The sequence below is a fragment of the Neocloeon triangulifer genome, unplaced genomic scaffold (genome assembly GCF_031216515.1).
Source record: "Neocloeon triangulifer isolate White Clay Creek 2 clone unplaced genomic scaffold, ASM3121651v1 ptg000003l, whole genome shotgun sequence".
Lineage (NCBI taxonomy): Eukaryota > Metazoa > Arthropoda > Insecta > Ephemeroptera > Baetidae > Neocloeon > Neocloeon triangulifer.
Genome location: NW_026775546.1, coordinates 4,869,444 through 4,879,988, shown reverse-complemented (window position 1 = coordinate 4,879,988; position 10,545 = coordinate 4,869,444). Strand labels below are relative to the sequence as shown.

At 35.6% G+C, this 10,545-nt stretch overlaps 1 protein-coding gene across 1 annotated transcript; it reads right to left on the bottom strand.

Moving 5' to 3' along the window:
- Positions 1-5,902: 5,902 nt before the first annotated feature.
- LOC132205701 (zinc finger protein 764-like) lies at positions 5,903-8,870 on the bottom strand. The gene is made up of 3 exons (XM_059634951.1): positions 8,684-8,870; positions 7,907-8,125; positions 5,903-6,192 (listed from the first exon to the last, which is right to left on the bottom strand). The coding sequence occupies exons 1-3, from the start codon at positions 8,868-8,870 to the stop codon at positions 5,903-5,905; spliced, it is 696 nt and encodes a 231-aa protein (XP_059490934.1).
- Between the last annotated feature and the right edge of the window lie 1,675 nt (positions 8,871-10,545).

Genomic DNA, 10,545 nt, shown 5'->3' with positions numbered 1-10,545 from the left:
TAATAATGCCTTTTGTGCCATTCCGCCGCTGCTCAACTCACACATCACTGGCTTTTGGCGGCGCCTTTTCAAATCACAGGCTCTTCTCACCTGACCACTTCTTGTCAACAAACATCAGTCGCAGCCTCCTCGAAATGCCTCTCTTTGTTTGAGGCGGGTGCCTTTTCGCCTTTTGAAAACCAACGGTGTCGAAATTCGAGAGTTGCGCTTTCGGTTGGGAAATAATCTATTATTTCCACGCAGCGTGGGTTTCAGTGTGCCGAAGAGTAATTGGCCTCTGCTTCAATGTTCGCCGCTCTCGTCGTTAATTTTGTATCACCCAAGCACGCTTCACATCCACACAGAATAATATGATCACTATGTGGAACGTGTCGCAGATCACTCTCCGCGTTTAATTTTGATGGAGTGGTAAAGTGGATATCTAACGCCTCTAGTTCAGATCGAAATCCGACGGCTTGCGTGGCAGAGTGCAAAATTTATAAAAAAAAAACATTATATGGAAAATGCAACGCAACCTGCACAACACGCGTGTCAGGAAGTTGCCTATCATGAGACTTTTTGTTTATTAATTTATGCACAATGTCATTCACGTCTCATATTTTATAGCTTTTAATCAAAAACCGAGTAATCGATGGAGAAATAGCTTAAGATTTTCTAACTATGAAGATATGGTGAGTTGCTTGCTTCATTCTACATCAGTTTTAAATAAATAAAATATTTTTGAAACAAAATATTTTTGTTAGAAAATTAAATTCTTCAACTATTATTTTTGAATTTTAATTTTTGTTATGCATATAGAAAAAAAATAAATGATATTATATAAAAAAAATTATTGAAAACATACTTCCATTGATATTTTTAATTGTAAATTTTTGTATGTTTGTAAACAATAATTTGCATTATTTTTTAGCTATTTTTTAACTATTTAAACATTTTTATTAACCAATGAAAACATTTCTGCATAATAACATTTTGAACTCTATAATAAATAATATAGTATTTAATTTCAATATACAGCTAAAAATTTTAGGAATTCTGTAATTGGATCAAGCAAGATCTTGATCGATCAAAGCCGAGAATATGCAAGATTTTTTTGTCGCAGTCTTCATTTTCCTTCTTCTGTTTCACTCCGTTGATTCATCGTCCGCCCTTGCATTGAGATTCAGTGAGCAAATTCGCGGGTCAATTGGCCGAGTGACATGTTTCCTCTCTCGCGAGTCTCGCACACGCTACGTGGTCAGTTTGTGAATTGCGCTGCCTTTGCGCACGGTGCATCCAGTTTAGCTCGACGAGCGACTCTCGAGGGACAGCTCGGCCGATATGGTCGCCGCCGGACGTGCACACTTGAAATGCATGCACAGCGCACCAGATCTGCATGATGCGCCGCAAACAAGCCACCCCTTTGTGTCGCGGCCCTTGATTGCCAGCTCGTCCAATCAACTGCTCCTGCGATTCTTTTTTATATTCATGTGTGCGAGGACGGCTGAAAAAACCTCTGCTGGAGCCAGTGGGATTTTATGATTGCCTTTGCGCTTTGGAGGGTTTCATTTCCCTCGGAGGAGAAATCTACCCTGATTGAGTGGCACTTCTTTGGCGTTTGTATTTTGGCAAAAATAAGAAATGCTTAATGATCAAGGGTCTGTCATTAGATTGGTGAGGTGGAAATTGCTGTACAATTTTAGGAACAATAAATTTGTTTAAAATTTACTGAGAATATCAGATTTTTTAAATGAAAATTTTCGGAAATTGTGTTTAGGAAAATATAAAGTGTTTCCCCCACCGAAAAAATCACCTGCATGTTTGTATTTGGATGTGTTTTTGATGAGGCAAATTAATTGGCCCTAGTATGCACATAATAAATACATAAAACTACTATAACTATTTTAAATTTTATAATTTTCAAATATTCATATTATGCTATATTTGGGTGACAAATGTCTGTTGAGTGCATGATGATATATCTCTTAAAAAATCTTTATAACGGAATTAATTTTGGAATTAGCGCAAAATAATTATATAAAACTACTCCTATTACTTTAGCCCTTTTGCTTTGATGACAAATTAAGATCAAATTCTAGAAAAAAAAATTTTTTACTATAAATATTTAAATTTTATAAAACTTGCACATTTTTTTAACTAATAAATAACAGCATTTTCAACCTTTTAGAGTGTTTAATAAATATTAATTTTTTTATTATATTTATTTTTTTTAATAACCCATAAAATTTTTCATTTATACATGTTTTAAATTATTGAACAATTTACAAATTTTTATAAATTTTTAAATAAAAAAAAATTATTTTTATAGAACCATATTCAAAGAAACAGAAATCGTGACTATGGTCAATTTCCTTTCCCGAATTCGTTTAATTAGTTGTTTATAACACCAAAATTTTAAAATTATACATATTTAGGCTTGATTATATAGATATATGGTCTTAATATTTAATTAAAAAATTATTATAATTGTGTGCCACAAATTACAAAAAATCAGCCGACAGTTTTCATCAAGAAAATTAAAAATTCTTCATCAACAATTCTTCCCCTTACTTAAAGTCCAATCTTGCAATGGAACCAGGCTAATTTAAATGAAAAAACGCGAGCAATTCATCGTCGCCAGCAATGCCGGCTGAAGTGATGTAAGCGTGCATCACGAGAGAAGATGGGAGCTGAATTCTCGCGGTGTGATAAATTGCCCTTATTCTCTCTGCTCAGCGCCGGATGAAAAAGGGAAACATCTTTTCGGGCAGCATCTCTCTCTCTAAATAAGCGAAAGATGCGCGCGCTAATGCGAGCGAGGAGATTTAAATTTTGCCTTGTTGTGCGCCAGTGCAATTTATCTTTGGCAAAAAAATATTTTATCCAAACACGCCGGGTGGGAAAATAATAAATAAAAGGCGTATGTGTGCAGGTTTGTTAGCGGATTTGCATCAAGCGGGAAATAAATTCCGTTGTGCAAAGTGTAAGCAGCTAGACGCAAAATTTGTTGTCTGTTTGCTCGAAATTCGCGACGTTAATGCCGTAATTAATGTGCGCGCACGCAGACTTTCTCAGCACAACGGTCGTTTGGGCGAATCAGCATTTCCAGTGTGTGCGTCATCTTGAGGATGCGCGCAAATGTCATTCTAATTCGTTTAATTTTAAATTACAAATAATTCGGTTCACCGTTTAAATGAGATTGTATATTTTTCTGGAAAGTATATAGTTTGTTATTCCTCTAGACCATCACCAAATATTGACACTTTTCAAAAGGTTGAAATAACTTTGACGGAAAAAGTGATGAATTCATGTGTTATAATAAATTATAATTGAATTTCAAAATTCTCAATATCATTTTTAACGGAAACAATTCCTGGCTATTTTAATTTTATTTCAGAAATTTCTTCCAATCACTTTTTATATTTTATTGATGCAGCTTTCAAAGAACTGAAATAAAAATTTCTTTTCAACTGAAAAAATTAATTTCAATATTTTGAGACAAAGTATTGCGTATTAACAGAATTTACTGTTTTATTAATTGTGATTAACGCTTTTTTCTAATTATATATTTCCAATCTTTTGGTTCGGCCTTTGGATAAAAATTAAATTTGAATCAACGTAAGCTTGGTACATTTTATTTTTGAAATTTTTCTGTACAATCCTATTGCTGATGTTCCGATTTGAGCTGTTCCTTATTTCGAGTATGTAAAATATGTACACAAATAGTCTCTTGAGGGTGTGTTCCATATTTTAGGCCAATTATTCGCCGCAGCAGACACTCGAGAAAGATAAAGAACGCTGCTGCCGTTTAGGGACGCGAGCCTCTTACTGGGTGTTATCGTTATGTTTGGCTCATTATTTCGCCGACTGGCGTGTTTGCTCCGCACCGCACAACCCCTGCTGCCTCCTTTATCAGATCCACGGTTGTCGTCTGCACACAAGGAGGGCACGTCTGCACTCTCTCCTTGCTCTGGCTGCCTGGGTACGGTACACATGTTTTTCGGCAAATATATGCAAATTAAGCGCCGAGCTCGAGCTCACTAATGGAATTAAAAGAGACGGACGTATACGTGAGTGCACAATTTCCAGCTCTCTGATGCTCTATGCTTGGCACCGATTTTAATCAGAGACGTTTTCACGGAAAAATAAATGACGGCGGCAGTAAAAAGTTCCCTTTTTGTAAAACGTTTTGGAAAAAAATGCTTGGTAGGGTTTTTCTCTTTTGCATGATCCGCCATCGCTGGTCCACAGCACTTAGATTTAATTGAACTATTTTTACTCCGAGTATGCAAATCCTACGTAAAATATGCTAATTCCTCTTCTCTCAGTGAATACTAAATCATGATAAAAACAAGCCAAAATATAGGTTGTGAGAAGGAGCAAATAATAATATGCATTCAAAGCGTAATTCAAATTTTTGTTGAAAAATAAATTAATTTATAAGCAAGTATCAATTTTTGAAAAAAGTTTTATTTTAAATTGTATAAATTTATAGAACTCTTTTCTTTAAAAAAAAAAACACTTAAACTCAGACAGAAGATTTTTTATTATCAATAGTTTTTGTAAAAAAGCATAAAACGTCTTGTAAAGAATTGAAAATTAAAACAACTTATTGAAATTTGAAAGTAGTAATAATATGTTTCACATTTTTCAATAAAAAATTTGATTTTTTTCCAGTGACCATACAAAACTAAAAACCGAACTAAAGTTTTCAATTTTTTTTTAGATTTAAAGAAAAATTTATTATAACAAAATTAAACATCAAAAGATGTCTCCACATCAAAACCTCAACTCAAATTATTAAGACACTCCATTTCTTGATGATGATTAATGCCATAGGTATGAGAGAGTAATAAGTCCAAGACATTATGCTTTATGACTTCAAAGAGAGCACAAGCCATAAAGCGGAGAACGTGTAAATTTCGCCGTTTTCTCTCATATACTCAATTTCACCCGACGCGCCCGAGACATCTGCCATAATATATTATATATACAACCTGCACATTCCGCGAACTATAAAACTCAGCGGCGGCGGCATGTGCGTTATTATATTTTTTATTGTTTTTTAATAATAAATCATAATCATTACCATATATTGTAAAATTTTATATCATTGTCTCTGCAGCCAAGGTAATAACTCTGTCATGAATTTTATAACGTGCAAGAGTGGTTCGAAAACGGATGCCGGCATAGTGAAAAAAATTGTTTTTAACAATGATTTATGGTCCGGGTGCGAGAGACTGGAAGAAGAGTCTCTTTCTCCATCCACTTTTTTACCCGGAAAAGCGGCGCGGTTTCTTTTCCGCCTTAATTCCTGGGCCAAAATATAGCTGCATGCTCAAAATTGCTTCGGCGGAAATTCAAACGGCAACAGCAGTATATTGTATAAAAGTAAAAAAAAAAGTTGCGAACCCACCAGCGTACATGAAGACCAGGCTAATTTATCTTGTCGAAAATTCCATTAAAAGAGCGGGATGAATTATTGTTACAGGAAATTGACTAATGCTTGGAAATAATGGGTTATGATTAATATAACCTGCCCAAGAGCATTTTTTGTTTTTAATAATCCAGAAAGAGCAATATAAATAATACATTTTTATTAAAAATAATCACGCGCGCAGGTTTTACGGAAAATGTTAGCCTTTTATTAGAAAAATTATGGTAATTGTAATTTTTTTTTTAAATAAAAATCTTCTTTACTTTTGTAAGTTGAAAAAGTTTATTAAAATATGTTTCCTCTCGTTATCACAAATCATATCTTGATGATGTCAAGACAATATATTTTATTTATTAAATTTTTTATAAACACTTTTGTACAATAATTCCTTTATAAAAATATACAAACCGTGGCACATTTTCAGGCACTTCAATTTTCTTCATTTGAGCAATAATTTTTTTTGTTCCAAATAATTGGTCAGGTGAACTAGCAAAAGCCAAGGGGCGATGGCTGGGCCGCAAAAAAGGGTGGTGGAAGTAGCAATCCTGGAGGGAAAAGGGCAGCGGCCAGCGAGTGGTGCGCGGCCGCCTGCTGCAGAGCCTTTTGATGGGTGCGGGCGTGCTTCTTCAGGTGGTCCTTGCGGCCAAAACGTTTTCCGCAGGTTTGGCAAGGGTAGGGCCGAACGCCAGAGTGGATGCGTCGGTGGCGCGTCAATTCTTCGTTGCGCGTGAAGGCCTTTCCGCAGCCTTCATGAGGACATTGGAATGGACGCTCTCCTATAATTAAAAAAAAAAAAACACAATTATTATTAATAATTGGACAAATTAATTTTATATTTACAAATATCAAAAAAAAAAAAATACAAAATAATTTATAAATAAATATAATTATTTATCTGTTTGCTTGATTTTATCTTTTTTGCTAATCATTTTAATTTCAAGTCAATATTTTTCAAGTGTTTTCCATAAGTTCTTTGAAGATTCAATTCTCCATTCATTCAGAGGATATAAAATGAAAATGAAGTTGTACAAAAATATATAATCAAATAAATTTTGTCACCCTTAAAATTGAGCACTTTTTCCTTTGTGATATTTTTCTTGAATTCGTTACGATTTCGCTAATAAATCATCCTCATCCCAACCGATCATCAAAGAGCAGTCTTGAAGCAATAAATATTACACTGTTTAAAAGGCGCGCGGACAAAAGTGCCCTCTTGAAAGGCGCGCTATATATAGAGCTGCTGATATAATGTAACAGGCTGGAATAAGGGATGATTGATTTTAACTGAGAGAGGACAAAATGCTGTGCTGCACAAAGAAAAGTCGACGGTCTCTTTCCCTCTAGTCGCGCGCGCACAAAACGCACTGCAGAAAAAGAAAAAAAAAGATATATACAGCAGAGGGAAGTATTTTTCCGTCGCACAATGCGAAACGAAGAAAGAGGGAAAAGGAGCTCTCTTTTCGTTTATTTTGCCTGACGATGAAATTCGCCCTTGCGAAATTGGAATCTTTTATGTTACATCGAACTGCTCCCGTCTTGTTAATTTAGCACTAATTAGCTGAAAAAGAATGGGATGCTGCTTTTTCAGGATTATATAATTTTCTCTCGGGTGTTTTATATCCTCTTTCAAGACAAGTCGCATATTTCATTTAAATTTTAATATGCACTCGTAATTTATTGCTTGATGCTTTTAATTATATTTTCTTTCTCCGTATTACATCAGTACATTTAATCTCCCCGTGTTTAATTAAAGCTGAAGTTCAAACTACTGTCTTGCGCTTTTTTATTTTTAAATGCCGACTTAACAAGCTAACCAACTCGTGGGAATTTTTTGCAACGGTGTACATTTTAGACGGTTTAGTTTAAAAAGGAGCAGCTCTTTACGGAATTATTTATGTTCTCTCAGTGGCAAGAGCTGCTGGTTATAGAGAGAAAAAGAATAAAAAGCGAGCAGGAGAGTGTGTGTGACTTTCTCTCTCACTATTTCTTCCACGCCATTAAAATGCAGCATTTCCTAGAAATAAAATACGACTCTTTTTCTCTGCAACTTGGTGCGCGCATACGTAACCTTTCTTTTTAATATTATAACAAAACATTGCATGCAAATGAAAGAGCTTCATGGGAGTGGAAAAATGTAACGAACGTTTTATTTTAAATTGTTTTCAGAAAAAAAGGTGTATGATTGAAGATGAAAGAAAGTCCTTGTTAGAAACGGCGGCTTGGAATTTAATCATGTCTCCGCAGAAGAAAAATGAAAATATTTAGAAAAAGTGAGCCTCGAAAACTTTTTGTATGTGAAAATACTTGCAAAACAAAATTTTGTGATACTTTATTAAAATTACTTTTGAATTTTATAATAATTAATAATAAATTGCATCTATTTTATATTTTCCATGGATTAAATTTTGATGGACCCATTCATTTTTAATCAGAATACTTTCAATTTAATTATAAGATTAAGGGTGTTTTTTGAATTGAACTTTTTCTAACCTGTGTGTATTCGAATGTGTCCCCTGAGTTGGCCGTTGTTGCTGAAGGCGACGTTGCAGTGCGGGCAGCGGTACTTTTTGGGTCTTTGCTTGCGCGCCCGCAGCCGGGCGAGATCGGCGGGACAGACTAACCCCAGACGAGCCAAATCTGCGCGGCTCAACTCTGCGTACAGGTCGGCGGCCGAAGGCAACGATAAGGGCGACGAGCTCAAAACAGGGCCTGGAAGAAATTTTGTAGAAAGAAAAACTTTTAATTGACGTTGAAGTAGAAGCAGTAGACGCAATTCCAAACTATTCTGATGTTAAAAAAGACTCACAAGAAAAGTTGAACAAGAAGCTAGAGAGGCAAAATTTTTGGTGTAAATACAAAGAACACGCCTAGAAAATTAAAATGACCGATGCAAAATTGAGTATTTGAGAATTGAAAATTTTTGGTATTTACACTGAAAATAAATATAAGAAAAATATTATACAATACTATAAAAAAAAATTTAGTCTAGATTTATTTACAAGAATCGCAATCATTAAAAACAAATGTATTTAAATAACATGATTTGATTATATTTTATATTCCAAAATTGACTGGTCTCATATTTCCGTTGTCACCAAATATTTTTCGTTTTTTTTTCTTGCATTGAAATTTATTCAAAATTTGTTATTTTCAATATTGTGAAAATAAATTATTAAAAACAAAAAATAACGGAATTCATAACTCTTCATTTAGTATTTGTATAAGCAAATAATATAAAATGCCAAGAAAAATAAAACAAAATCATACTTTGAATTCCGTTTTCTGCTCTGAGGGGTGCAGCTTCCGTCGAACTGTCCTCGGATGCTTCCGAAGGGTTACTCCTCTGTGTCCTGGACGCACTTCGAGATCTGTTCCTTGTCCGACTTGTGCTGGACGGTTGCCTCTCGTCCCACGGTCTGAAGATGCTGCCGGAAGGCGCTGCGGCCGTGGACATGGTGCACATATTCTCTGCGACGCGGCCAAGGCCCAAATAATGAATGCACTCGCTCGTGTCGTGCTTCGGGGGCTGGGGCCGGGGGCCTGACCGCACGATTGGCGAGCCAGCCCCGTTCACACCCCGCCCCGCGCCCCGGCCGACAATGGGGTTCCCTCCCCGCGGTTTCGTGAGCCCCCTTTTCGCTCATTGAGGCGAGGGGCGAGTTTCTCTTTGCCGAGTGCGTGACAATGAGCGAGACCAACCCCCCGCTACCCCCGAACGCTTTTGTTACACTGCCCCACAAACACACAGACTCGAGTGGAGAGGAAAGAGATCCGATTGTGTATCCCGAGGAGCAAAAGATGCTTTTCAAGTATTCGGGCGACGAATAAAAAAAATCCTTTATAATTTTACCTATGCTGGGCCGTCTTTTTAATTAAAACGCGTGCCGCTTTGTTTTTGTTGATCTTTGCCAAACAAGCCCATGAGAATTTGTTTGCAGAAAAAGAACACGCGGCATGGTCTTCCCTTCCTGGAAAGCTGAGGCATTCGCGAGTCACGTTCGTTCGGCTTCTCGTCTCACTTTTTGCTTGTTTATCCTTCATTTTTACTTACTGCTATTGCGAGATTAATTAAATATTCAAAAGGATATGAAAATAATTATCTTGCTTTTCTCATTGTACGTCAAGCAAACATAAAAACATAAAATTTAATATGCGTTTTTTGCTCTTTGTAAATTCTGAGGAAAAGCAACAATAAAATGAGCCTGTTTGATTAGATTTTCTTTTGAAAGGGAAAATAATGATTATTTACTCTCCTTCCATTACTTTCCGAGAAGTATTAATTTCTCAAAAAAGGGCAAAAACGGTAAAAAGTGCAGAAAATGTGTCACGCAAGTTGCATAATATATTACAAAAATATCTTGCAAAGAAATCAGATATATTATTTTGAAAGTTGAGCTTAACATAATTTATTGGGCAAATACTATATATACCAAAGAGTTAAAGCTGCGCTATCAAAATTTATCAATCGAAACTGCAAATTTGGTTTGGATTGAATTCGTCAATTTTACAAAAATAAAAAATAAATAATAATTAGACCGTTTTTAACACTCAATAAATCAAACTTATCGTTTTGCTATGTCTACTTAATTTAGATGAGATAATGTATTAGGGAAAATTACTCTTGATATCAAACCCAAGTGCCTGCAGGCACTGAAGGCACTGTAGGCACTGCAGGCACTGCAGGCACTGCAGGCACTGCCCATTCATTTGCCCATACCTTTGCCCATATAATTTTGCCCATTTGACCCTTTTGCCCATGCGTGACGTCACACCGGAAGTGAAAAAGTGGTTGAACCGGTATTTCTTCCCTACTAATTTGGCATCCATCTTGAGCATTCAACAGAAAGACGTCAGACGGAGATTGAATTTAATACATAAATTTTAAATTATCTTTTCAATTAATTTGAAATTATTTAACAGCAACAATAATGAAAATAAAATAATCCTCTTGTCTGCTTAAATGGAAGTTTTGGTCCATAAAATAAAATCAATCTTCTTTCACAAATCCGTCTACTGGCCTCTTTTGTTTTATTCACCAAAGAATTAAATCGTTTGATCAATTGGTCTGCTCAATGGGCTCTTCTGCTCTAACTCTCTCTCGGGTACTTCTTGTAAGCTGCTGTTAGTCC